This window comes from Dryobates pubescens, chromosome 1 (genome assembly GCF_014839835.1).
Source record: "Dryobates pubescens isolate bDryPub1 chromosome 1, bDryPub1.pri, whole genome shotgun sequence".
In the NCBI taxonomy this organism is placed as follows: Eukaryota; Metazoa; Chordata; class Aves; order Piciformes; family Picidae; genus Dryobates; species Dryobates pubescens.
Genome location: NC_071612.1, coordinates 21,427,580 through 21,452,017, shown reverse-complemented (window position 1 = coordinate 21,452,017; position 24,438 = coordinate 21,427,580). Strand labels below are relative to the sequence as shown.

Below are 24,438 nucleotides of genomic sequence, written 5' to 3'. Positions count from 1 at the left end.
AAGCTGGTCTGGAAAGCCAGAGGTGACAGGAGGAAAGTGTTGTACAGATGGTTGAGAGAGGACAGCTTTATACAGGGATCTCTGGACAGTCAGTTTTCACTCAGCAGTACAGCCAGTGTGAGCTGGGCCTAGCTTTTTCTGGGCACAGAGACAAAGAAGGGTTCCAGGGCTGTGTCCAGTGATGAGGAGGAAGGACTGCAGGACTCCGGAGAGCTGAAATATGCTGTAAAAGTAGCAAAGGAATGACCAGGCTCTCTGCAAGCTTTTAACATCACAGATGGCCAGAGAAGGGGTAGCTAGGTGTCCATGAAAAAGGGTGAAAGGGTGAAAAGCATGAGGCACTGTGGGGAATGGCAGACATTCTGTCAGGGATATGCAGGTACTAAGGTGATGAGCTCCCTGGACCTCTGCAGGCTCTTTCAAACTTAGCAGCCAGCAACTGGTTTTGTATCCCTGCTATTTCTGTTTGTGCTGTCACCTTACTGACTAAGATGAGAATGGGAGGGTCCCTTTTGTTCCCAGGACAAAAGCAGAGGTGGTGTAAGACATGTTTTATTGTCTCTAATTGGATCAGAAAGATTAGTAAATAGAGATTAGGTGTCACAAAAGGAAGAAAATCAAATCAAAGCTGGAGGCATTCTTACTTCCTGGTTTAGAGGCATGAATGAATGAAAGTGAGGTTTCTACACTGGTAAATGTCTTAAAATCTGTTGCTATAACCTCAGGGTTCTGCTTACCCATGGGAAGGTCCCTCAAAGGCAGGGGCTGGATTTTTTCAGAGCACTATTTGTGCTTGGGAATGATTGGCTTTGGGTTTCAAACTGAGCTGTCTGTATGGGTTTCACTGGGTCCTGATATTATGAAAAGAAGTGGTCAGATAAAGAATATTTTTTCTTTTTCTACAGACTACTGAGGCTAACTGTGCTGGGCTGCTCACTGCATCACACTCTGATTTCTCCCAGGCCAGATGTTTATGCTGGTGGGGAAGTATGTGTCCACAGGGCCAGGCAAAATCCATCAGCATGGCTTAGTAGTTTCCGTTTGCTAATTTCTTACTGCTATCTTTCTACCTTCCTTCTGTGAATGCAGATGTCCTCAGTGCCAAGAGACAGCTGTCCAGGCTGGATAGCAAGGACCTCTCTGATGACACAGTCCTCCTGAGTGCCAGGATTTGTATCTTTCTCAAGGGAGGCAGGACTTTGCCTTGTCAGCCTGAGAAAATGCTGCATTCTTAAAGAGGATCAGAAACTCATCATGAACTGCTATTGCATGACACAGCTGTTGGTCATGCCAAGACAGCTAGTGACAGAGGAACTTGGTGTGAGGTTATTCTCCATGTAACAAAGGTGTGATAGATAGTGCCAGGATTGCTCTGTAGTGGAGAAAGAAGGAAGAAATGTCACCCCTGCTCTTTCATAGCTTTTCATATTGCATTGAAAGAAAGAGAAAAAGGAAACTTTTAGGAGCTGAGGAACACTGCAACTCACCATTAGTGCCTGCTGTGGGTCCCATGTGGGTGTCCTGTTAAAAAAGAGCTTTGCCCCATGAGCTGTTGATGTGCACAGATCCCACAGACCTGGGGCTGAACTGAGAGGATACTTTCCTCCCCATCCAAGAAATGATGTGTGTTTGGGAGGGCTTCCTCCATCATTTCACTAAGGAAAGCTTTTCCTCTTTTGTTCAAACCATGTTTCAACTGGTCCCAGATTCTTCTGCAGCTCTTTGCATCTAATGTGGCACCTTAAAAGCACTAATAAAGCAGATGGAATCATAGAATTGTTTTGGTTGGAAGTGACCTCTAAGATTATCCAGTCCAGCTGTCGGCCTGACACCACCGTGGCCATTAAGCTGTGTCTCAAAGCGCCATGCCTACACAGTTTTTTTAATGCCTCCAAGAACAATGACTCTTCCACCTCCCTGGCCAGCTTATGCCAGATGTCACAGGCTCCCCTATCTTGTTAACAGTGATAAGGTGCCAAACTTGTAATGAACTTGCTGGCATTGTATGAGGAGAGCCAAGCTGCCCTGGCTCCCATTCACCTCTAGTCTGCATTTCCACAGCACAAGCACACGGACCAGCAGCCATGTCCTGCCTCATCCACTCCCCTTCCCGGAGGTGTGCCCTGCATGAAGCCAGTTCAGTGCATTAAGCTGGCAGAATAATTATCTACCCTGATTTGTTGCTGGTTGCCAGCAGATGTAGTGCTTCAGTAAGTCGGGACAGCTTCAGCAGAGAGCAGCCACTTGTGTACAGCGGGGAGAGTGTGACAGTGACTACCTGAAGCTGGCTTGTGCTGAGCTGCCCTTCGGAGCAGTGGTGGTTCCTGCTGCAGGCAGAACACAGGCTTCTCTAGGTAACTGAGATGCCAAATCAGGCTCAGGGCCCTACACTACTGCTGTTTGTTTTTTTAAAGTAGAACACTGTAAGGACTCTCCATGTGCTCTGTGGTAGGGATTGCTTAGAAGGGATTCAGGCCAGGCCTTGTCAGGTAACTTTAACAGCACACTTGCTGTGCTGTGCTACCATAGCTCTATTGATCTCTAACTGCTTTGTGAGCATAAATGTATAAAACCTTGCAGCATCTTTCCAAGGGAGCCTTTCCAGGTGACAGACAGGGAAACTGTTATTACTCTACAGAGGAGGTGAGCAATTTGCCTAATGATATGTGGCAAATTTGTCTCTGGACAGAAGGAAGAGCAAAGGTCTTCTGCCTGCCAGTTCTGCCATCTCTCGGTAAATCAGTCCCTGTGACTTAAAAGAACTGGAAGCAGTCTGCTGTATATTGCTCTGCTCAGAAGTTATTTTCTTTTTAATAAGTAGTTTTGTTCCTTTTATCTCTTTAATTAGCTCAAAAAGCTTTCTTCCTAGGTTGCTTCAGTTTTTGCTTTGTTGAGTTCACAGGTTAACGAAATCCACAGTAGCCATGTGACTTGGATGAAGAGAATATTCAAGTAATTGCTGAATAATAAAATTAGCTTGCTGCCAACAAGCAGTGGAAAATAAGGATTTCGATCACCAGGGTGACTATTGTCCCATGAAGTGCCAGGAAGTTTACATAGTTCCATTTTCCTTGCCTGTAGTACAGCTCTCGGAGCTGCTTACGACCCAACTAATCAATCTGAATGTATCTCACTTTTCTTTTTTTTTTTTTTTTACTTACAAATGCTGTTGCTGCTACCTCACTGCAGATCACAGCTGCAAATAAACAGATCACGAACAACAGATTTATGCCCCTGTGTCATCATTTATTTTTGAAACCATGAAGTAGGAAAATGTCTCCAGCGCTTTCCTCTTTAGACTTCTAAGGGCCTGCAGCCAGTGGCTGTCAGCAGTGCTAGCAGGCACACGGTGCAGCGTGCTCTGCGATGCTAGGTGTTCAGGGGTGGTGTTAGCTGTAGCGTTGGGTGTGATGGAAGGCTGCAGAGGATGCCGAGCCCTTCCTACACGCACCCGCTGCGCCTCTGTGGGCGTAGCCGCTTGACTGGTACTACAAGCAACATGTGGTACCATGGACGTGCTCGGCCGGGTCCGTCTTCCCACTTAAACTCCCGGTTTCACCGGGAGGCCGTCGAGCCCCGGCACCGAGAGCGGCCACGGCGATCCAAAATGGCGGCGGGGAGCCCGCGGTCACGTGAGGCGAGCCACGGCTTCTCTTACCCACCCCCCAGGCGCCGCTCCGCTGGCTGCCGGGCGGCGTGCTGACGTCAGGGGCAGCGGGCGGGCCCCGTGACCGGAAGTTGTCGGGGGGGAGGCGGAAGTGAAAGCGGGGAGGTGGCTGGGCCCATTAAAGCCGACCGAGGCAAGCGGGGGGTGGCAGTGAGTCTCGGGCGGGCGCCGCGGCACACGCACCAGGTAGGGTCTTGTGGGGCCCTGGGGTCCCCTTAGTGAAGGGGAATCGCCCTCGGTGGAGCCTGGGGTTGAGGGGTGACGGTTCCGCCCCGGCCGCAGGATCCGCAGGGTGGGGGACGCCAGTCGGGGCTCCTCCCCGCGGCCTGGGTGAGGGGGGGAGCGCCGAGGACCCCTCCGCAGAGGGGTGTGGGGGAGGCGCTGCCTTCGTGCTTCCCGGGCGGGCTCATCACTGAGGCCTGGCCTGCTGGGGACTGGCGGTGGTTGCCCGCCCCCGTGGCGGGGTCTGGCGGCCGACGCTGTCGGGTGCTGAGCTTCCTCGAGCCGTGCCGGGCCCAGCCGGTTTGTCTCCCGTGGAACAATAGAGCTGAGCCGCGAGGGTCTCCCCGGGAGAGGGCTTCTCCGCGCAGCACTGCAGGAAGGAGGACCTGCAGGCCTTTCCCGAGATGCGCGTTTCTCGAAGCCTTTGTGGGAGCCTGCTTGCATGAGAGGCCTGAAGTGGTACCTCGCAAGGAGGAGAGCGTATTGTCTGTGACATGTGCCGCTGTAGCTTTCTCTCAAAACGTGAAGAGGCTTTGGGGCAGCTGGTGGCCTGAGAGCTGGTCTTTGGGAAGCGCTGCATTGAGGTGGTGAAAGGCTGCTCTGGCTGGTCAGTACGTATCGCTTTTCAGATGAGCAGCCTGCTCCGGGAACAATTAACGTGACAAAACAGGCGGCTGAAGGGACTGGCAGTTATTGCGAAAGTGGCTCTCAGCATGTGTAAAGCCTGAGTCAGTTCTGAGAAGTATTAGAGTGGATGTTGGAAGTGCTTTTGGCTGTGAGTGTATAATAAGGTAAATTAAATGATAGCTAGGTTATTAGTCTTCAGGTATATATAGACTAATAAATATGGAAATACCTAATTGTTGTACTTAAGACAACTGCACTGCCTTCCCTGTAAATAGAGGGGCTGTTTCACCCGTAAAAGCACTGTAAGAAGACCCTTATTCAGAAGTAAGATAGGTAACCTTAGCATCAAAATAAGTATTTCCTACCCAGTTACTCTAAACCTTTCAAGTTGAAGCTGGAATATTTGGTATTGTCTTCCTAAAAATGAAAAATACTTGCTGATAAGTGGTTGTGGTATGTATGTATAGGGTAAAAAGCACATAAACTGAGAACACACGACAAAACAAAGCTCTCTCAGCTGTAAGCAGTCAGTTCTTTGATAATAGCCAATATGGCAACTTCAAAACTTGGAGCACTTGCCAGCCAGCTGTGGCCTGTGCTCTGGCATTGTGCGTGAGAACTAGGGCTGGGGAAGTGGAGAGTTCTCCCCCCTTGTGTTTTTCTGGGGGGGAAATGGCACTTGACCAGCTGTGCCCTGGTCTTTGGCTGGCTGTGACTTGAAGGTTTACTTGTGGCTATGCCTTGTTCCTGGACTGTGGTGGCACTAGAAGTGTGTGGTAGAAGCTCCAGTGGAGCCAGGCTGCTGGAGTCAAAGTACCTTCTTCTCAGTAGCTGTATTTGAGGTTAAAGTGGGTGGAGTCATTTGAATATTCCTTGTTAAATAATCAGGACATCGTTGTTGTACTTATTCAGGGAGAACAAGTATACTTGTCTCCTTTTTTTTTTCCTTCCCCCCTCCCCCTTGTGACTTCAAACAGCTGACTGAACACATGACTTGTCTTCCATGAACTAATGAGTAGATCCACCATGCCTGGCCTGAGCCCTCAGAATCCAAAGCAGTTCTAATAACTCTTACTCTCAAGTGCTGGTGCCCCCCTCCTTTTGTGTGTGTGTGTTATTCTCTTAATACTCTAACCCCATCTTACAGCTTTTCTACATGAATAGTAATCTCGCCCCTCAGTAAGGAAAGCTTTTAAAATCCAAGAGCAGCTTCTTGCTCTCCTAACCTGCAGGGTGAAATGTAACTGTTAAGATGCAAGGCAGTAGCTTTCTTGTGGTGTCATGCAGTGCTCTGTGTCCTCAAATACCCTACAATAGTGGCACATTGTGTTGCACTTTGAAGGCAAGGGTGGCATGTTAAGGATTTACCTATGTTGCAGAGGTTGCACTGCAGGCATCTTTGCCCTCCTACCAAAGCCAGTCAGCTCCTATGCTGAGTAGCAGTGGACAAGTTACAACGTTGAGCTCTTAACTGAAAGTGGAAAGTGTGCAAGCTCTGCTGTAGGCTCTCCTCTGAAATCACCCAAGGAAGATACCACTTGGGTTTGTTTACTACCCAAAATGAATGCCTGTAGGCAAGAGGGCTACCAGATTCAGTTTCTGCAGCACCTTTTTAAAGCTCCTGTTCAAAGACTTGTGTTGAAAGGTCAGGTGAATTACCTGTTGGAGCAGTCTCTAGCAAAGCTTGTCCTTGAGGAAACATGACAATTGCAATCAGACCATCTGTGCAATGCTATAAATAGCTTTGCCTCTAACATGTATGGGACTTTGGTCTGACTTTTCTGTGAAAATGAGACTGGCTTATGCAGAACTTAACATTTGGCTGTAAACAAACATGCTGTGCCTGATTAGGGTGCGTCTCTAAATGCTGCATTGCCAGATGGGTGTCTGGCAAGCCCTGGTTTGGGAATAAGGGCTGTGGAATAGGGCACTTGGATTTTTTTTTTTTTTTTGCAGTCTCTGAAGCTGTTGGATAGGGGGGATGGGCTCACAGATAATTAATAATAGCTGCCTGTGATTTTATAATGTATCAGTTTCTTCAGTAGCTGAAGTAAACTGAGTATTCGATGAGCAAGTATACAGAACTCTCCCACCTTGTATGCTGCCAGTGTTCCCTAGTGTCTTTTGGGCTTCTCTTTAGCTGTGACCTGAATTGCTCCTAAGACTTTGTCACCAGGGTGATGGACTGAAGATTACCTTGCAGAACAGTAGGGTAGGTTAAAGCCTCCTGTCTTGATGGGAGGGAGTCCAAATAAGACCTGTGAGGTGGACTTGGCTGGTCACCAGCATGCTTGCCTGCTGCTTGTCTGACAGCAGTCTACATCCTTCAGGTGCTGAAATGCTTCATCCTCTCACAGCATTGTTTTGGTAATGGCAGTTTAATTGCCTGATGAGTTGGACTTCAGTTGGCTTCCCCCTACAGCTTCCTAAAATGATCTCTTGCAGTTGCTGTGTAACACTCTGCCTCCAGACGTAGTTAAGTTGTGGCAGTGGCCTGTCGGAGGGTCACTTTCTGCCGTGGCAATCTAAACGTGAGCTGTGCATCTCAAAGCTGAATTAGGTATGGGTAATTAATTGAATGGCAATAGTTAATATGCCATTTCAGTTCTACAGTTAGCTGCTTTGTTGAACATCCTATTTCCCTTTAAATGCACCTTGGGTAAAGCTTCCCAATGAGTGCCCAAGGTCAATGACTCCCCATGTGCTGTTCAGAAATAGCAGGCAGTGAAGGGATACCCCTCTATCACATGGCTGCTCTCTGCCTTCCAGTGTGCTTGTTGCTTTTGTGCTCGGTCTGCAGGGATGCAGCACTCAAAGCCGGTGTGCTGCTGCATTCTCCTGCTCGGTGGAGATCTGCTGTGGTGATGTCATTGTTGCTGTTACTGCTGTTCCTGCGAGACTGCTTCCCCTCCTTAGTGCCAGCAACGAGCGCTCCGTCCGTGGGGGAAGCTGTGTCAATACTGCTGTTACTAACTCACCGGCAGTGATAGGGAGGGAACCGAGCTTGTCAAGGCCACTGGAGTGTGTTGATTTACAGCTGATCTTAAATAGCCTTGAATTCTCTTGCTAGGGAACCTGTTCTTGAGGCCCTGGCTGTTTTCACAGGGCAGTGACATTTCAGGAGGGGTGCACTGCCTTTGTGATGGGATTGAAATGTAAACTTGGGGTGCAGACTCCTGTTTGTTTAACTTAGACTCTTGATTTAGTGAGTGGTGTCTCTGCAATACCTTCTTAAAATGTCAGCTTAAGGTGACTAGCTGTAGCTAACTGTACTTGCATGAGTTTTAAATAGAAATTCCTAAATGAAACTGAGTAGATCTTCATATTGTCCATTAAAAACAAGGAGTATTTTTTAGTCTGTGCTGTGTTGCTGCATACTCTTAACTTTGGCCACCTGGTAGACAAGCTGGACTTGTAAGTTGGAACTGCCTTTAGAGTTTGCCTAACTTGGACCTTGGTTGGTAGGGCTACCAGTTTATCTAATGAGTCTGTGCAAAACCCTTGATCTCTGCATCTGGGAATTAGCATCCTCTTGAAAGTAACCTGCTTGGTGCCTGTCTTCAGGTAGACTGAGTCACTTGGTTGTGCAGCAATCTCTTCCCTTCAGCTTCCAGACACAGATAATGATGTCTGAAGTCCAAACTGGCACTGTGTCTCAAGCATAAGCAGTGAGATGGTTATAACTGAGGTGTGTCTGATCTTCACCCCTTTGCTCCCAACAAGAAGATGCAGTTCACTAGCACTGCTTGCTCAATCTCACCATGCAAGTCACTTCAGTGGGGTTTTTGCTCCTTTGTGGAGCTTCATTGGGAGAACAGCTGAGCTGGTAAAGCACTGATGCAGGGTCTGTGCAAGAGGTATTAGGGTATGAAGTATGGGTCTGAAGCCAAGCCCCCATAGTAGGAATTCTTTGTTAGGCACTGACTCAGCTGTCATGGCAAGTTATCTGTTACAGTCCTGTCCTGGTACTGAAATACTTGTCCTTCCTGCTCTGCAAACTGCATTAGCATAGTAAGATGTCTTGAGTGCGTGTGGGATCAGAAGTTCTGCTCACACATCAAGGTTCTTAGATTGCTGCCTGTCCCTAGAGAAACTCTCCTCTGTAGAAGACCTGTTAATGAGAACAGGAGGACCTCCTGGAATAGATGGGAGGTTCTTGCCATCGCTGTTGGTCTTGTATTTCTCTCCATCATCTTGTACCTGGCAGTAGGATTTCTCATCAGTATTTGTCCTCTCTTAGGGAGCTTCTGGTGCTCACAGAGAAACAATGTTAATTTTCAGATTCAAATCTCAGGTGTAAGCTCCAGAGTCTGGCAGGCCTCTTGAGGGCCATTGCTTTTAACCTGAGGGTCTGAGCCTTGGCCAAAGTCTCATTTGAGGCTCTTGTTTCCTGCCCAGTCTCTAGGAACTGGTGGAAGCTCGCAGCCAGGAGCAGATAAACAAGGTTTGCTTGCCACTGACAAGGTCTAAAATCTGTTCTTTGCTTACCACTGCAAAGGTTAGCTACCACCACCTCTTTGTGTTTCTAAAGCTGAAAGCATGAAAGGAGTGTGGGAAACCTTAGGAAGCTGTAGACAGAAACCTAGAAATTTATCTAAGTGCTTGGAAAATGCTGTCAGATATGGTAAAGATCCGACAACTCTGCTGGGTTCAGTGGTGTGGCTAACTGGCAGTGTTTTGGATTGGTCAGCCTTATCTTCTGGACACAAAGATTAAACCCCAGCTGCTCCTAGCACAGCTTGATGTATTGGGGGGAATGGTGTTCAGTGGGAGGGACTGGCATGGGATCTGAGCTGGGCCGTTGGTGTTCAGACAGGGGCTGCTGCAACTTGGGTGGCTGTGTGCCAAAAGGCTGACAGACATGGCTGTGCGAACCAGGCTGGATGGGTACTGTAGCTATGTTTCAGTTAGTAGTTTCAGCTTTGTCTTGCTTGATTTGAAAGGCCTCCACCAAGGAGACTGCTCTGGTTAGAGGCATGGCAACATGGAAGCTATACTGGTACCGCTGAAATGCTTTGCGTAGGCAAGGCCCTTCGTCAAGACACATGGCTTGTTGCCTAGTGTCTCCCAGCAGCCAGCAATGTGCTCAACTCTCCTCCCACATCCTGAGATTGTCTCCCCCGGGGCAGAATAGGGGAAGTTCAGCTTGCTCCGATAAGGGGGGAGGGGTGTTAAACAAGCATGCCTGTTCTTGTAACAGCTTGATCCATGGGGAAAATCTGCCGGCAACCACCTGAAATCCCGTGAGACTTGCAGGGGAACTGCTTCCTCCTGGGAGGCAGTGGCAAGCTGAGACCGAGTCTTGAATGACAATGTAACTTGAGCCTCCAAAAGAAGAGCAGTTGAAGGTCTCTTCGGGATCTGTGTATGTCTGCCCCTTCCTGGGAGGAAGATACCGTGCAGTACAAGGACCCTTCAGCTGCTGGAGGAACTGGTGGACTAAAAAACTTCATGACTAGGAACATCAGCCTTCAGTGATGCTTCTGGGCTATGGCTTGCTGACAGAGCTGTCATCTTATAACCTCAAGACTACCACTGCAGCAGCCCTGGCTTTCTGTCTGGGAATCCTGGTGGTGTTACTGTGTGGCATTAGCTCTGACAGGGCCTTCCTGCCAGCTGTCTGGTGCACACCTGCAGTCTCCAAGTGCCTGCTGTGGAGATGATGATTATGATCCTCAGCTTGCTGATGAGCAAAGTGATCTGTACAGGATGGCTGTCCAGCATTGCTGGGGACACTTTCTGCACTCCATTTCCTCTGGCTGAGGGTATTTATCACTTGGAAGAGCTCATGTTCTGCTGTAATTTTTGCCTAAGCAGCAGTCTGAGCAAAGTAATGTTCCTGTAGGCACCATGAAATGACCTCCAGACCTTTCCACTGCTGCTAAGCAAACTGGTGGTTTGACTTAAATATTCAGAGACTCATCTGCCTTGGTACTGTAAGCGAATGCATTTCTGTGCTTGGTTTGTTCCTGCTTTCAAACCATATTGTCAGATCAACATGATAGCTCCTCAAGAGAAGGTGTCTGCTATAATATCTAAACTGGTAGAGGTTAGCTTCTAAGCTTTATACCTTCCTGGGTGTGGGGGAGAGGGAGCTAGTCCTGTGTAGCTTGGACTTTGCAAGGGTAGAGTCACAATTCATAGCGGCAACTTCGGAGCAAGGAACTTGTTCACTCCCAGGTCTAGTATTTAAGCATTGTGCAGGCATAAGCCAGCTCTGATCTGGAGAAATGCTGAGAGGTGTAACAGGGTTGTGAACCAGTGAGGCTTGGATGGGAGAGCTTGGCTTCAAGACTTCAGGCTTTGAGCCTGGCTGATAATACGCATCAGTGCCTCTCAGGAATGCAGCGCTCTCAGATCGCGGCACTCTCAGCCCTAACTGAGCTGCAGCTGAGCTGAGACCTAAGGCAGGGCAGACCCCTTCTCACATGCAAGTCCTGTGATGCTGCTCCAGACATGGCTCATACCACTGGTATTGCTTCTTCCTTCCTTCCTTGTGCCACCCAGACTCTCTGGCAAACTGGCCATTGGCATATTTTCTTCCAAGGAGCTCTTCGAGCTCTCATCCAGAATGTGTATGCATCCTAGAACCTCCAACTAGGGATTGAGGGCATGTCTGAGGAAAGCTAGAACCTTGTGACTGAAAGGAGCATCTTCCACAATGCCAACACTGGAGCTTCACTGGTTAGGCCACCCCTTGAGTCCTGTGTCCAGTTCTGGGCCCCTCACTTTAGGAAAGATGTTGACTTGCTGGAATGTGCCCAGGGAAGGGCAACAAAGCTGTGGAGGGGTTTGGAGCACAAGCCCTCTGAGGAGAAGCTGAGGGAGCTGGGGTTGCTTAGCCTGGAGAAGAGGAGGCTCAGGGGAGACCTTTTTGCCATCTATAACTACCTGAAGAGAAGTTGCAGCCAGGTGGGGGTTGGTCTCTTCTCCCAGGCAACCAGCACAAGAGGACACAGTCTCAAGCTGCACCAGGGGAGGTTTAGGCTGGATGTTAGGAAGAAATTCTTCACAGAAAGAGATTGGCCATTGGAATGTGCTGCCTAGGGAGGTGGTGGAGTCACCATCACTGGAGGTGTTTAGGAAGAGACTGGATGGGGTGCTTGGTGCCATGGTTTAGTTGATCAGATGGTGTTGGATGGTAGGTTGCACTTGATCTCAAAGGTCTCTTCCAACCTGGTTAGTTCTACTCTGTTCCTTGGTCACACCAAGAGCCTATTCTGCTCACAACTGTTCCAAAGCTTTTGCTATCCACTTGGGTTTTCTACATGTTTTCCCAAGCTGCATCATTCTCTCACTTGAGTCTGAACTGTCTTAAGAGCATGTTCAGGAACAGTGCAGCAGACTGTGTGGGTCATAGCCATCTGATGGTTAGTTCAGACCAGGTCACTTGGCTATTAGCCCCATGTTTCATCAGTTTGGTACTCACACTGAAGCAGCCAGTGGACTGGATTTGGAGCCATGTGGCTGAGCTGTAGCTGGCTGCTCCTGGCTCATTCCTGAGCTTCATTTGATCCTAGAGCAGTTCTGCCAGCACTGGGAGGCTGCAACTCCACCCTCAAAAGGAGGTGGAAACTTCCTGTAGACAGCTGTAGTCTGAGAAGACAATTCCTCTGGGATGCTGAAATGTTTTAAGATCTTATTTTGATCTGTGCCTTCTAGATGTGCTAACAAGCATCTAGAGCTCTAGACTGTTCTTCGAGGAGGTAACATCTTTGGCTCAGGACTCTCAGGTGGGGGTTGGAGACATGGAATAGCATACCTGCACCTGACAACTTGCAAGGTAGTGCTTTGCACAGGGTATCAAAAATAAACTTGTGGCTGAAGCTGCTAGCTCCCTGAACAGAGGTAATTCCTGCCTCTCAGGGTTGTCTGGGAAAGGCACCAAGTGGATGGAAGCCTGCTTTTGGTGGAACTGCAGTAAGTAGCAGGCAGCCTATCAGCTCCTCCTGAGAAGGGAATGATGAGCTGTGCTTGAGCTCTTGGCTGGGTGCCAGAAGGAGGGAATATGTTGGTGAGAACAGCAACGTAAATGTGTGGGGAGGAAGGAGGTGGAAAGCAGTTTTGAGATGCTACTGATAGAGCAGTAGCTAGAGTGTATCCTTCTGGGAAGCTATTGGAGGAGTATCTTGCCAGCTGCTTTTGGTATGGGCTTCACTTTGCTGCTCTGTGGTGCATCAGTGAGGCCTGAAAGCACCTCCAAAGCATGTATGAGACTCTGCCTGTTGCCCTGAAAATCAACCTGTTTACAGGGAGCAGTTCTTGCAGGTTGTCAATGCCCCTGGCAGGATGTTCCTGTTCTGTGTTTTAGGCACAAAGTTCAGTCTGCCCTCCCCCTAAATGAGAGCTTTTCTTAGCAGGGCTCTTTGAACCAGCTGGGGAAGCTAAGCTACTGCAGAGCTCTCAAGAAGGCTGGAGAGGGTCCTGTCCTGCTTGTGTGTTCCTTGCCAATGCAAGGCTCAACTTGCTGTTGAAACTTCATGTTCTTTTGTGGCAGTCCTCAGTGCAAGGATGCCAGGTACTTGCTCTACTTGTAGAGCACTCAAGTGTTATAAGGAAAATATGCAGGCTTTGTAGCAGTCAAAAAAAATCAAAGGCAGGCTTATCACTAGCTTCTTCATGAAAGGCAGCTTGGCATCTCTTAAGCCATGTTCATATGAAAGTAACAGCCTCTGATTGTCCTGTAGCTACCTTTTTCCCAGCTGAAAGGACAGGGCTTCTGCTGTGCTTGTGGACTGTTGCAACCCTCAGGAGAAGGCAGGTAAGAGCTGTTCAAGGTTAATGTTTGCTAGTGTCAGACAGGCATTGACTTTGAGTTGCCCAGTCTGTCACTTGCAGCTCTGCATTAGCAGGGATCTCCTTAGCCATGTCTGCATGACCAAGTAGTTGGAATCAAAGTGCTGTTAGGAAATGGTATCAGTAAAACTTGTTTAGCTCCTCCTGGAGCTCCTGCTGCAATTGGAGACTGAGGCTTCCACACAGAGGTTTTATGGACCCCTAGGGTGCTCTGGAAGTGGGAACTGTGATCCTGGTCAACTAATGGCAATTGCAGACCATCTCCACTCTCTCAGGATGAGGCTTTGCACTTTCAGAGAACTGAATTGGAAGAAATTTATCTGCTTGGCTTCATAATTATGGCAGGGTCCAGTGTGAGCCTGGGGCAAGTGATATATGCCAGTGTGGTGTGATGGGTAAAGAACAGGGTAGATGCTTTGGTGGCTGAAGGTCCAACCAGGCTGAACTTGAAGCAGCAAGGAAGGAACTAGTTCAGACTGAGCTGGTCCTGAATCACTCTTCCAGCTTCAGTTTCCTTAAAATGCAGAAGCATTGGAGGGGGGGAATAAAAATAGCTCTCAGTACAGAGATTTAATGCTTTGCAGCCTCCCCCAGGAAGAGAGAACAGTGAGCAGAGATGGTGTTTGTGTCAGAAATGTACTTAGCTGCATTTGGGGAGCAAAGGTTGGTTGAGTGTGGCTGTCTTCTGTTGAGTATTGTCACTGCAGGGTGTGGTATGCCCTAACACAGTTTCTGTCCAGGCTTCTGGGGATTTTTTGCTGAGGGTCCTACGACCTAGTGGTGAAGTGAATGCTCCACTTACCAACCACAGCACCTGGAACAGACCTGCAGTGCTCCAGGAGCACTTGTGCTGCCTGCTGGGACGGGAGAGCAGAACTCCACGTCCGTAAGTGTTGCGGCAATTTGAGCTCTTGGAGTGCTCACTCACCTGCCACTTTGTGTCTTGTTGGCATAGTGTTAAATACCCCTGGCAGAGGACAAGGCTAGAGATGCAGACCAACAGTCTTGCTTCAGTGTTCAGCTGGCTTCTGGCAGAAGCTGCAGATAGCAAGCTGGTAGATATAGGAGGTCCAGTATCCCAGTTCTTCTAGCTTCTGCATAAACAGGCTTTGCTTCTTGCTTAGGATTGTGATTTGAGCTGTGTAACAGCAAAGTTGAAACAGTAGTGACTGCTCCAGCAGCTTGTCAGCATGCTGTGAACTGCAACAGATAGGGAGCTGTGGTCTTCCATGGAGGTGAGATTTGTGTCCCCAGGCCTTCATCCTGAAACTGTCCATGGGCAGCTTAATGGGGTGTTCCTACTGCAAGGCTTACATCTGTTAAAGGATAGGTAATTGAAGTCATCTGGTGGGTCATCAATGCAAGCTCCTACTGCTCTTTGCTTGTACCAGCCTAATTAATATTAAAATGCCTACCCTGTGCCTTGACACATGAACATCTCCAAGGAGTCCTTAACCATCCCTTGATGCTTTGAGCTAAAGCAGCTGTCTTAATACAGCAGGAGGACAGTTGTGATGTGATGTACTCTGAAGCAACAACAGAAGCCTAATCAGATTTGGCATAAGCATTTTTTGCTCTTGCATCTGAGGAGCTGTGGCACTGTGGAGCTTCATAGGACAAATTTGCACTCTTCCTTTCTGATCAGCTAAGCCACTAACACTTGCAGGTCAGATGTTAGGGGCTCTCCCTTGCTGCTGCAGCAGGCCAGCCTTACAAAAGCAATAACAGTACTAGGAGAAAGTCTACTATGCCAGGCTTAATATCATTAGGGTCAACATTGTGAATGGCTTGTTTGCTTAGAGGGATAGGCATGAAAAACTGAATGGGAAGACCTCTCTCCTGTACTAGTAGCAGTTGTTGCTCTCTTGGTAGCAGTTAAGCCAGGAGGAATGATGCTCACTGATCTGATGGCTCGAGCAGGGCTAGCTGGGAACGTTGGTGGGCTGTGTTCTGAGCAGTCATGCAGGTGACCTTGCTCAAAGAGGTTTCACACAGTGTCAAGCAGAACTGATGTCTTGGAACAAATCTTAACAAACAGGTTGTTCTTCATGGTGCTTCTGAAAAAGGAAGTGTTTGTTCAGAAATGCTCCTGGGGCTGGATGTGAGCCCTGTGAGCTCTCACACTGCCATCTTAAGGGCTAATCTGACTCTTGCAGAATGCTGCTCTGGAGCAATCACACCAAGTGTCATAAAGGAGGACAGGCTGCATCTGTAGTGCACAACAGCCTTAGACCTGGATATCACTGACTCAGCATTATCACAGTTTTGATCAACCCAAGCAGGGCTTCCTCTTTGTCAGAGCATGGAGGAAACCCTGCACAGCCTCCATCTCAGCTTAGCCCAGGAATTTCTTGCAGGTGTGTCTGAACAAACTGCTCCTTTGGATACTCAAACCTCCTTTGTCCAAATTAAAACTATCTTCTTAGTCTCCCTTAGCTGTCTTTGCACTAGCAAGGTTCACTGGGAATGAGATCTCTGTAGCTTAGAGAATGTATGTAGGCTCTGTTAGGCAGTGATGAACCTACTCAGTGCTGTGCAATGTGAGAAACAGCCTGTGACCTCACACAAGTAAATCCTGGGCTCTGGACCTGGCCCAGGGTGGGTTGGTTGCACCTTGTTCTCCTGACACAGCAAATGGCACTCTGTGACCAGGGTCAGCTGAGGTAGTTCAGTTCACTTGAACTGCAATGTGTGGAAGCATCCTTTGCCATGAAGAGGCATTTGCTGGTGGCTTAGTTTGAATGAAGTCACCAAAATGCTTTGCATGGTGTTAAGGAGTCTGTAGTAAGACTTCTTCTATGGGGCCTTCAGGGAGCACTAAGGTCTGTCACTTCTGCTGACTCAGCTTGTTAAAAGCATTGTGGCTGGAAGCAAACACTGGGAGGAGATGTGGTATCCTGTCCTTGGAGCAGCTTGTTCCTTTGGTCTGTCTGTCAAGACAGATCTCACTAGGACCAGTCAGACCTCTGCTGAGCAGAAATAGCAGCTTTAAAGCTGGAGCTACCCTAGAGACCTGCTCAGCTACACAGAACATGGTAAAGGGAAGTAGGCAAAGGTGGTGCTGTAGAAAGCAAGATGCTGCTTAGAGGGGGTCCCTTCTATATAGGAATGCTTCAGGAAATCAGTTTCCTTCAAGACCTGGAGATGCAGTCTCTTCTCCAGAGGCAACATCTCTTGTACTAAGCAATGTTGGTCTGTTCATACCTGTAATGGGAAGATTAAGAAGTCTCTGCCCATCAACTGACTGAGCTTCCAAACAGCATTGATCAGGCCTCGTGGAAGACAGTGGGGAAACTCTGGGCAGTGGTCACTGCTGACCCCTGGCAGGACTGGAGTTCCTCATGGTCTCATGGCTGAAACCAAATACCAAGCTGAGGCAGCTCCCTCAGTGCTGTGGCTCATATCCGTTGCATCACCTGGGCTGGAAGCCGAGTGCCTCACCTGACTGGTGCTCATGGAGCAGTAATAGCCCTTTGTGCTGATGGGGTAGCCTGTCAGCTATGACAAGAAGACAGTGTCAGCTCTGACTTCCTTCATGTGCCTGCAGGTGGCTGCTTAGCTGAGCTTCTTCCAAGATAATGAGACTTGACAGAGCAGTTTCCCCTCCCCTCACAGAGGGACTTCAGACTGTTGAATTTGGGTACAAGCATCCAGAGTGGTTTAGTGTTGTAATTAAGGGCTCTGCAAATCCCTGCTTGAGCATGAGAATGCCAGCTTGTCCAAAGCTGCTTCAGCCAGTGGCAAGTGATACTGCAGAGAGGAAAACAGAAGCAGTGTGTGCTGGGTTCTGGCAGTCACTTCAGGGTGAGTTGTTTTCCTCTGTCCTGAGGAAAACAGGTGACTCACACTAGACTTGAACCTATGCAGATGTTTTCCATGACAGTTCAGTGTACACAGCTGCCTGGGCTGTTTCAAAGCTCTTCTTGCTTCATCTGGGCTGATTGTGCTGCAGGAGTCTTTGGCTTGTAGCACACATGCTACATGCTTGGAAAACACAGGAGGTGCAGTTGGTTTGAAGGAACTTGGGTGGCTTGTGGTCCCCATGGCTCTAGGGGAGACAAACTACAGAATATGGATCTTGGCAAGGGCAGAAGATATCTGTCTATATCTTGGCTAGTAGAGCTGGGCTGCCAGTTGGATAATTGAGCAATGCAGTCCAGCACAGCCAGCCTTGGAAAGGAGAGGTGTTTACACTGGGAGAAGGTGCCCTGTGCAGGCTCGCTGGCATCTGTTAACACCCATCTAAGGCAGGCATCAGCTCTGTGGGTGGCCTGATACTGCTGTTCACTCAACAGCCTTTGGTTGGTTGTTAACTGTTTCCCCTGTGGATGTAGCACTAGATGTGTGAGCAAGGTGTAGCAGTGAGTGCACCACCACCAAAGGTACATGGTGGCTGTAGGATGGCTTCTGCAGCGTCCAGGGATGGCAGAATCTGAAAGACTTGCCTCTTAACACTCAGAGCTCAGGATGATTAAGGCCTTTTGCAATTGGACTCTGCATCTAGTAAGAGGCTCCTGCAGCTTGGGTATGTTACCTGCTCGAGTAGTGGAGTGAAGCAGGTTGCAGTTATGTAGCAGCTTAGGCTGTTGCATATCCCAAGAAACACACCGGACTGAGCTGCTTGTAAGACACATCCATGCTGTAGAATTGAAGCCCTCCCTTAGCTGTGAGAATCAGGACTTGCCCCTAAAGAAGTAGGAGTTGTGTGGTGCAACGAAGTACAGCAGGATGGGAATTTTAGGGTAGCCAAGTCCCTGTAATACATGAAGCCTGTTGTCAGGGACTTTGAATGCAAGCAGCACAGCTATAGCTATCTCTTGGCTCCTCTTGCTGTAGAGACCCTGTGGAGCTCCTCAGGGAAAGCCAAGGGGTCCTTGTGTTGTAGACCAGGTCAGTACTAAATCAGAGCCTGATCAACCCTGAGCACCCAAGAATGCTTCCCAGGGGTGGGGAGAAGTGCCTCGTGGTGGGAAAGGCATGCTTAACCACTAATAGCAAGAGTTGATACTTGCTCTCACTGTGCTAAAGCATGTCCAGAAGTGTGTTCAGGCCTGATGCAGCTGATGAACTTCTAGCTCCTTCACTACCTGGAAGCAGACCTGAGAGCAAGTAAGAGTATATGGAGCTCTGGAGCTCATCTCTCCCTCTTGCTGATTGGGTGGATTATTAGTGGCCCATTTAGAGGTACCTGCCTGCAAGGTGGACTACTGTCATGGCAGGATGCAATAGAATAAGCAGCTCCTCTAACAGAGCAATAAGCTGGGTGTTGGTTTGTCACTGTAGCCTTACTTGTCCCTCTAGTGAAGGCAAGGTAACAGTAGTTAGCCTCATATGCTCTCAGCAAAGCTGCAGTCTGTTTGCTGTGTAACTCAGTTGTTCAGCTGGTCTGTGTGGTGGTTGTGACCACTTCCACCACAGTGTATCCCTGGAATTCAGCATTTTCACAAAGCACAACTGCAAGAGAAAGCTGTCCCTGCTCCAAGCTGAACCTGAATGGTGGAGGAAGTCCCCCTCTCTTAATATTTGAAGCTACTGAACAGCATGAAAAAAGCTTGTGTGGTTTAGTCATGGGGCCTGTGGTGACAGGGTGGACTTGAGGATCTTCGAGGTCTCTTCCACCCTTGGTGATTCTGTTAGACACATCTCTGGTTCCATCTCACTTAGTGCCATGTGTAAGCATTCACCTGGGTTGGGAGCTGATCTGCTTCTCTGCACTGTACCTGGTGAGGCTGAGGGAGATGGCCTAGGCTAATGTACCCACACAACTGCCTGAAATAGGGTCCATAATGGACTTTGGCACTTGTCCTTTACAGTGCCAACTCATCTGCCTGCTGATACTAAGTTGCCACTAGTGGTGGGCGATTGCCTTGCCTGTGAACTGGGCAAACACCTGGTTAGTGCCTAAGTGTAGCTTTGAACTGAAGGAATCTGGTTTCAGGAGTACTGGGCCCTGCCCCTTGCTGGTTCCTTGCTGGGAGTCAGGTTTCTCAGACTTCACACTTGCTGCTTTCTGCCTGAGGAATGGCATGCTAATGGTGTCTGATGGGATTCTTCTTCCTTTCTAGTGTAAAAGATGACTTCTAGGAAGAAAGTGTTACTGAAAGTCATCATCCTTGGAGACTCTGGGTAAGTGGAAGAGCCTTTAAGCTGCCAATCTGCACCTGCCTGGAGCAGTACTCTTGACTAGTGGGAGCCTGGATATACTCTGAGAAACCAGCACTGCCTGGAAGAGAGACTTTTACAGTCCCAGGTAGCTGTGCTGCCTTACAGCTTCAAGAATTCCTCACCCCCCTTTGTCATGAATGTGTTCTCTCAGTTCAGTATCTTGCAGTTCTCATATCAGGGGGGTGTGCTGGGCAGGCTGCTCCAGTGGCAAACTGGATAGCCTTTCTGCAAGCAGGATGTGTGATGTTGAAATGAGCATTTAAACAATGAAAACCCCAAATCAATATTTTGCAGTCTTAGGTGACTTCTTAAAACTCTGCCTCTGACAGACATGGCTTATACTGAGCCATCTGCTTAGCTTCTGTCACCTCTAGCTAGAGCCTGCCCCTTGCAGTGAAAGGCTTTGCTCTGTGCCACTGAGGAAGGAGTGTGCTGGCTGTTACAGGTTCCTTGCTATGCAGGCTGTAACCTGACTCCCATGACACAAGGCTTATTAATACCACAAGTGCCCAGTAAGCTGTTGATCAGGGAGTGTTTCTCAGCCACAGAGCTCATGTGAGCCTCTAAACTGCCTCTTTGGGGAAGGATCTCCACCTCTGGGTGCCTAGCAGAGTGTGTGTGAGCTGCTGCAAGCCGAGATTGTCCTTTTCCTCCACCTCCTGCAGAGGCTGAAGGTGTCAGTTTCTGGTGGGCTTCTCTGGGGCATTTCATCTTTTTCCATGCCCTCATGATCACAGTGTGATGCATGCTCCTTACCCGGGATCAGATGACTCATGGGGAAACGCTTTCTCAAGACTAATCCTTCATATCCTTTGGCAGCTAATGCTCTTGCTCAGCATGTTGCTCCAGCATCTATTGCAAGAAGCCCCTTCTAGCAGGGGTGGCTGCATTTTCCCTGGCTGAAGGGCTGGGAAGAGGGCTCTGTGGTGGCCTGCTCAGGGTGGTGAGCACAAACACTGTTGTAGGAACAGCCTACCCAGTCTCTTGCTGTCTCTCTGCACAGGGTAGGGAAGACGTCGCTCATGAACCAGTATGTGAACAAGAAATTCAGTAACCAGTACAAGGCCACGATAGGCGCAGACTTCCTGACAAAAGAGGTCATGGTGGATGACAGGCTAGTGACAATGCAGGTAAGGAGTGACCCTGCTCCCTGCTGCAAGGGCTGCCTGGCTGCCAAGACCACGCTTGCGTGGCCGTATCAGCTGCGGGGCCGTATCAGAGCAGTGCGGGGTCAGTGCACTGGGGGTGAATCTTGTTTGCCCTGAACTGCTCTTGGCCATGGTGCTGCTGGGCTTCTCTGCCAACCTGAGGGGGCTGAATGAGTGAGGGCAAGGATCAGCCTGGGCTCAGTTAAGTGCATCTTTGGTAGGCCCAGTAAAAAAAGAACCAGAAACCCCCCCCAACCCCAGCATCTGGTACTGTCACTAAAGTAGATCTTCTTGTAAAAAATGCATTTCCCTAGTGTTCAGGACCTGGAAAAGGCTGGGAAGGGACTCCTTGGTCAGCTCAGCTAGTTGTGCTGCCCTGAGTCCTGTGGGTATAGTGTCAAGCTGCTTAGGTCTCCAGTATCCAAAGCTTTCATTTCCCCATGATGAGACTGCAAGGCAGCAGTAGCCTTGCTGCAGCCATCAGAGCAGTGTTTGAAGGGTGCTGGTGCCCAAGTGTACCCAAGCACTGCAGGTCACCTGCTGACCTTAATACTCAAGTCCTCCTTGCTCAGAACAAGGATATGTTCTTCCTTATGTTGGACACAAAGGGTCAGCTATCTTTAGAAGAGTGTTTCTGGCTCTTGTTACTTAGTGCCTACAGAAACTCCCAAGCCTTCAGGTGCTTCTCTCTGGGCTGCTGAGGGTTGTAGATGCCTAGTGGGGAGTTTTGAAATGTATGCCCTAGTTGTGGACTGTCAGAGTAGGCTTATCTGCCCTGTCTTTTGCTCCAGATATGGGATACAGCAGGCCAAGAGCGATTTCAGTCTCTGGGAGTTGCCTTCTACAGGGGAGCAGACTGCTGTGTGCTGGTGTTCGATGTCACGGCCCCCAACACATTCAAAACCCTAGACAGCTGGAGGGACGAATTCCTCATTCAGGCCAGTCCAAGGGATCCTGAGAACTTTCCTTTTGTTGTGCTGGGAAACAAGATTGACCTAGAAAACAGACAAGTGAGTACTGGGACTTGCCTGCTCTTAGGAAATTGTTGGAGTGGGAAACCTTGCAAGAACAGGGGAGGGTTATCTGAGAAACAGGAGTGGGAGGTGCCTGTGTGGCTTAGCTGTTCTGTGCCACTGGGGAAGAGTTTCTCCTGCCCCTGCTCACAGCGTGCTCCTGCCTACTGGTGGAAGGATTGCAGCAGCTTCCCAGGTTAGATGCAAGGAGGAGAGCTGATTCTCCTGCCTCAGAATTGCTGAAGAGCTCCTATGGGAGCAAGTCCTTGCTCTGTGGTGCCTGAGCAGTCTGCCCTGTGGTTTCATCTTCCTCAGACATGGTGCTCCTTGCCCTGGGCCTGGGTCTATCCAGTGGTGGGCAGCAGTCTCCTGTGCTATGTATTAAGGCTGTGGGTTTGGTGAGGTCAGAACTGTCTTAGCTCGGGCTTGGATATGAGGGGTCTCTGGCCTTGTCCTGAGAATGAAATCATCTCTGCATAGCTGAAGGTGGTGCTTTCTGTCCACCCAGGTCACCACAAAACGAGCACAAGCCTGGTGCTACAGTAAAAACAACATCCCCTACTTTGAAACCAGTGCCAAGGAGGCCATTAACGTGGAACAAGCTTTCCAGACGATTGCACGAAATGCACTTAAACAGGTAGGGACCGGACCAGGGGGCGACCCCTGCTGGTCCTGCCTGCTCAACCCCGCTGCTGCGGGCAGCTTTGGGCTCTCCAGCAGCTTGCCCCGGCTGAGAGCCGCTCCCTGCGTGCTAGGAGCTGGCTGTAAAGGTGTGGCACTAACTCACTCCTTTCTCTCCCACCAGGAAACCGAAGTGGAGCTTTACAATGAATTCCCTGAACCCATCAAACTAGACAAGAACGACCGAGTGAAGGCTTCCGCGGAGAGCTGCAGCTGCTGAGGGGATAGGGAGGGGTTGAGCACAGTCCTTCACAAATGAGTATCACACTTAGGCCTTCAAACACACAGCCCCTCTTCTGTGTTTAAAAATGAAATCTCCGACAAAATCTCCATCTCCAGCTGCCAAAACCCACCCATCTCTCATGAGCATCTGTGAGTCCTGCACCTCAGAGCTCACATCCCCACACCATCCACATCACACTTGGTGGTAACAGACCTTTCTCTTAGCTTAAAATGGAAAAGTCTTATGTATGTTTGGAACTGAATCTGATTCTGGGTGTCCAATGGAGAGCAACTGTTTACAGGTAATCTGTGTAACAAGTTACATACATTTTTAACTGTCTGGTGGTTTATCCCCTCCCCTCCCCCTCCCCATCCCCTGTGAAGGCTGCAACTGGAAAGGCTGATTACCCATAGTTCATTGCAAGCTCAGCACTCAGTCCATCTAGGTTGAGTTTTGTATGTATCTCTGTTTAATGCTTGTTACTTTTAACTAATCAGATCTTTTTACAGTATCCATGTATTACGTAATGCTTCTTTAGGAGGAAAACAACAACAACAAAAAAATCTTATAGTACATGTTAATATATGCAACCAATTAAAAAAAAGAGAAAAATGTATAAATTAGTGTAAAGTTCCTGAATGACATGTTCCAGTGCTGACACACAGCTCGTGCAGAGAGTGAGGAGGACGCTTGTGAGAGTCCAGCTTAGAGGCAGTATTCTGTACAGTAGAGATGAACTGTGTAAGCCTTCTCGTTTTGAGGCCAACCGAAAAAGGAGGAGGCTTCAGTCTTCTGGGAGGGAAACACAAAATATCATCTGTCTGGCTTCTTTGTATCTAAATTCTCAGATTTGCATAACAGCATTGATATGCACACTGGATTATGGGATTTGAAATTAAATACAGCTATGAAAAGACCTCGTTTGTTCACCTCCCCTACTGCTTAACTCCCCGCCTCCCGGAGCGCGTGTGAGAGGGAGCCAGAGCTGAGGGGGCCCGGTGGCATTTTTGTGCCGTGGAAGGAGCTTCTCTCCTTACCTGGCTTGGGGTAGCTGTTTCTCATTGAGTGAACCTGGACCATGAATCTTCCCTTTCTTCCTACTGACTGCTAATCTGGATTTTTGGTATGGAAAAACCTGGCAATCTAGTCCCTTTCCTCTCTTTCTTCCTGGTATTTGTTCTTGCATTTGTAGCTTGCTTAAATGGAGCCCTTCTACCTGTTTTTCCAGAGGTCTACATTCTAGTACGTAGGCTGAGCTCTTATGTAAAGAGACAAACATGATGCCAATAAACTTAACAAGAACAAACCTTCTTGTTTACTCCTGTTTCTGACTCTCTTTTTTTCCCCCCTTCACTAATATGCTTGCTTTCCCCTGTCTAGTCACCATTTTGACAACCCAGTGCCTGCTAACTGGAGGATGTTTGTGCTTTCTCCTTACTTGTATTTGTGTCTAGTCACCATTTTGACAACCCAGTGCCTGCTAACTGGAGGATGTTTGTGCTTTCTCCTTACTTGTATTTGTGTTTAGTCACCATTTTGACAACCCAGTGCCTGCTAACTGGAGGATGTTTGTGCTTTCTCCTTACTATAAAGTTTGTGCCTTTCAGACTGGTTTTCCAGGGTGAATTGAGCAGGATTACCTGAAACTCCACTGCTCCTCTGCTTCTCTTGAAGCTAGTTACAAGGGCAGGAATGGCTGGATCTGACTGATATTCTGTCAGTATAGTCCTTCAGCCTGGTCTCAGACACATGAAAGCCTCTCTGGAAGGGTGGAGAGGAAGGCAGTGCTCTTAAAGCTCTTGCTGCCCTCCTCTGGGAGGGGTGGGTAGGAAGAGCAGGTTCAGCCCTTCCCAGCTCACTAGTTAAATGCTTCACCTGGAGGAGAAGCAAGGCTGG

The 24,438-nt window shown here is 48.8% G+C and overlaps 1 protein-coding gene across 1 annotated transcript; it reads left to right on the top strand.

The window, feature by feature from the left end:
• The first annotated feature begins 3,740 nt into the window (after window positions 1–3,740).
• Window positions 3,741–22,899, top strand: RAB7A (RAB7A, member RAS oncogene family). Its single transcript, XM_054162676.1, has 6 exons — window positions 3,741–3,853; window positions 19,378–19,438; window positions 20,481–20,607; window positions 21,417–21,635; window positions 22,147–22,275; window positions 22,444–22,899. Exons 2-6 carry the CDS (start codon window positions 19,386–19,388, stop codon window positions 22,537–22,539), a joined length of 624 nt encoding a protein of 207 aa, XP_054018651.1. The 5' UTR covers window positions 3,741–3,853; window positions 19,378–19,385; the 3' UTR covers window positions 22,540–22,899.
• Window positions 22,900–24,438: the final 1,539 nt, after the last annotated feature.